The following is a 3,217-nucleotide window of genomic DNA, read 5'->3' on the forward strand; positions in this document are numbered from 1 at the left end:
TTTTTCTCCCATCGTCTCTCGCGGATCTCACCTTTCTTCTTTCTTACTTTAACGACTTTTAACCACCAAGCACCTGTTCGCCCCACGAACTCTTTTTATCTCTGCCCTTGATACTCGAATTTCTACGAGTAGAACGTCTTCGCGGCATGGATTGTTCTGGCAATGCTCGTCTTCACCACGGTAGAAGCTTTTGCTTCCCATGGTTGAAATCTTATGGTCGTTCGCGAGATCGTTTTTTTCTTATGCATTGTCAATTTTGTATTTTAATAGTCAGCTCACTTTCTATACTAGTGTACCAGTTATTTGTGCTACTTTTATCAAACTTTCCATTTTGGCTTATACTGGTTTCGAACAACAGGGTATGCACATTGATTCTTGTATACATTTGTAGATATCACTGTATGTCAGAAGTATTACACTTTGGACATGCTATTCCTGATTGATATTTTCTTTCTTAAAATTGTTGCATTCATATATCTTATTTACATATATCTTCTTGATATTTCTTAACTTCGTCGTATGAAGCTCTTTGCTGTTTTGTCATTTAACTTTACATTTTAAAATTCTCATAAAAAAAGTAAAACTATTAAAAGGTTATAAATTGTCAAATTATCTATATATTTTTAATAAAATATAGAAGAATAGATTTAAGGGAGACAACTATGTTTATTTGCTTTTTGCATCATGTTTATTAGATTATTAAATGTTTACATTTAATTGTTTACATTAAATTAATAATAGTAATATGTAAAATAGTTTAGTGTTATATAAAAGAGTAAAAAGACTTTAATTATATATATGTATATATATATATATGTGTATACGTATATATATATATATATATATATATTTTTTTATAATTAATATTAAAACATTTAGTTCTTTGTTTATTTTGGTTACAAAGAACATTTTTCACAAGTATCTGGATATTAATAAATACATAATATTTAATTTGATACATGCATTCTGTCTTATTGTTGTTTCATAAATTATATAGTTTTCAGTTACAAAATTTTCATAAACAATGATAAATGATAAACAAGAAAGGTGTAAAAGAGCAATTTGAACGTATTTCAACCTAGTAGCAAATACATATCATTAATCTATGTATAGTAAAATGAAAAAAATATTTATGCAGCATGTATCTTATACATTCAGTTTTGCATGATATGTTAAATAATTTACTGATAAATATATAAAATTTGCAAATATATCAATGTTTAACTTGCTCTAAAGTGATAAAACAATTTGGGGTTGTTACAATACGGGGTCCTGTTGTTATGTTATCCAGATGTTGCTAATGTCGCGAGTCTTGGCTGGAGGTACGGAGTCTCACAGCAGTGTACAGGGCTGACATTCAAAGTACTACCATTTGGTAGGCTTGAGTAGTGTTATGCCTCCACGGCACCAATCTCCCTGGTTGCAGCGCAATCATCTTGGCAAGCAATTAGTGAGCTACCATGCTCAATTCAGAATATATCCTTGCCATCTCAATTGTTGATGAAGCCTCATAGCGTCAAGCATCAACGTAAGGCAGTTACCTGCTGCATAGCATTTATGTACCATATATGTCGGAAAGGTAGGTGAAGCTCATTACCGTGGACTTGATGAGCCTTATATTATAAAATACACCTAGTTATTTCATGAAATGTGAAGTTTGATTGTATCAGTTGGAGTTTGACATCTCTCTCGTATAATGACTCCTGCAATTTCGAGAGAAGGCAATAAAAATGGTTACTGATCTAAGAAAACATTGAAAAGCGTGGTATTTTGTGACTTTATGTTACAATAATAAAATAAAATAGGTTATATACAAGTGAGTTTTAAAAATCAAAATATTGTAAGCCCACAATGTGATCTAAAATTGATGCTGAATATTTTAAATCTTTTTTTTATGTTTATTTATGAAAATTATTTACACATTTGTTTTTTTTTGTTACAGAAACGAAGCCAAGATGCAGCAGGTGGACACTATCTCGCAAAATAATTCGGTAAGTTATAAATTATTATCTCATATTATCAATTTAAAATGCAGCTTGCTTATTAATCTACTAATGCTATACAAAAAGCTGTATTCAGTTATATATACTTCCTTTATGTGATCATAATCAACATAATGTGCAATAACAATATATGAAACTATGTTATTTCATTCTTTATGATTTTTATCTCTTTTAAAAAGAAATAAAAAATATAATAAATATAATAGAGAAGAAAAAAAAATAGATTTTATTTCATTATATTTAATATCAAGTATATTATATCAATGTTTTTTCTATTATCAATATTATTATTATATATTTAAGTGTTTCACATTAGAGATTTTATTAATATTCATATAAAATATTTTTAAATCTTGGAATTATAGAAACACAAATAGAAATTACAATTATATTAAAATTTAAATTCAATATGCTTTTTCAACTAGATATTTAATTTTGTAATTAGTAACCATTTTCTTTAATATTTATATCTATTTTCTAATTTATATCTGCTATTTACTTTTAAATATATTATTCAAAAAAAAGCCAAAGTTAAGATTGTATTATTGTGTATGTCCTTATTCCTAGCATTATGTTGAGCATAAATTTTCTTTATGTAATGAAATTGAGCGCTGTTTGATTGAATGGTATGTATGAATTACAGTTAGATGTGGAGGAGCGAGAAAGGCTGTGTAATATACCGAAGGTGAGATTCCTTGTTGACTAGGATATATATGGTTAAAATATGAAATGGCAGCTCCAAACATCAAGAGTAATTTGTATTTTTGCTTCTATAGTTTTTAATTAAATAAATAATAAAAATAAATTATACATGAAAAGTAAGAAAAATTAAGAAATAAAGAATATAAAATTATTAAGTAAATTAATTTTTGTACATTTTTGTATATTACTTATGAAGCAAAATACTTTTTACTCAATATATTTAAGTTTTATTTGATATAAAATATTCAATATGTGAATTTTTGAAAGCTTGCAAGTCATTTCATACAAAATATAATTTAAATATTAATATTTTTATATATTTTATTTATATATTTATATATATATATATAACATTTTTTTTATAGCAAAGAAAATTTAATTTTTATTTTAATTTTTTATTTTACTTTATTTTTTGTTTTTTTTTTTTAATTTTTTTTGTTTTTTCTTTTTCTTTTTTTTTTTGTTTTTTTGTTTTTTGTTTTTTTGTTTTTTTGTTTTTTTTTTTTTTTGTT

The 3,217-nt window shown here is 25.5% G+C and overlaps 1 protein-coding gene across 1 annotated transcript in view; it reads left to right on the top strand.

Annotated features, from left to right (window-relative positions):
• The window catches only part of LOC102678620 (bromodomain-containing protein 2-like), a 21,286-nt gene that overhangs the window by 1,034 nt on the left and 17,035 nt on the right, over positions 1-3,217 (top strand). Inside the window, exons 2-4 of the mRNA XM_031508709.1 lie at positions 1,292-1,579; positions 1,943-1,991; positions 2,647-2,688. Of these exons, the coding sequence (XP_031364569.1) occupies positions 1,569-1,579; positions 1,943-1,991; positions 2,647-2,688 (102 nt within the window). The 5' untranslated portion in view covers positions 1,292-1,568. The remainder of the gene's footprint in view (positions 1-1,291; positions 1,580-1,942; positions 1,992-2,646; positions 2,689-3,217) is intronic.

Source organism: Apis dorsata, unplaced genomic scaffold (assembly GCF_000469605.1).
Source record: "Apis dorsata unplaced genomic scaffold, Apis dorsata 1.3 scaffold_98, whole genome shotgun sequence".
In the NCBI taxonomy this organism is placed as follows: domain Eukaryota; kingdom Metazoa; phylum Arthropoda; class Insecta; order Hymenoptera; family Apidae; genus Apis; species Apis dorsata.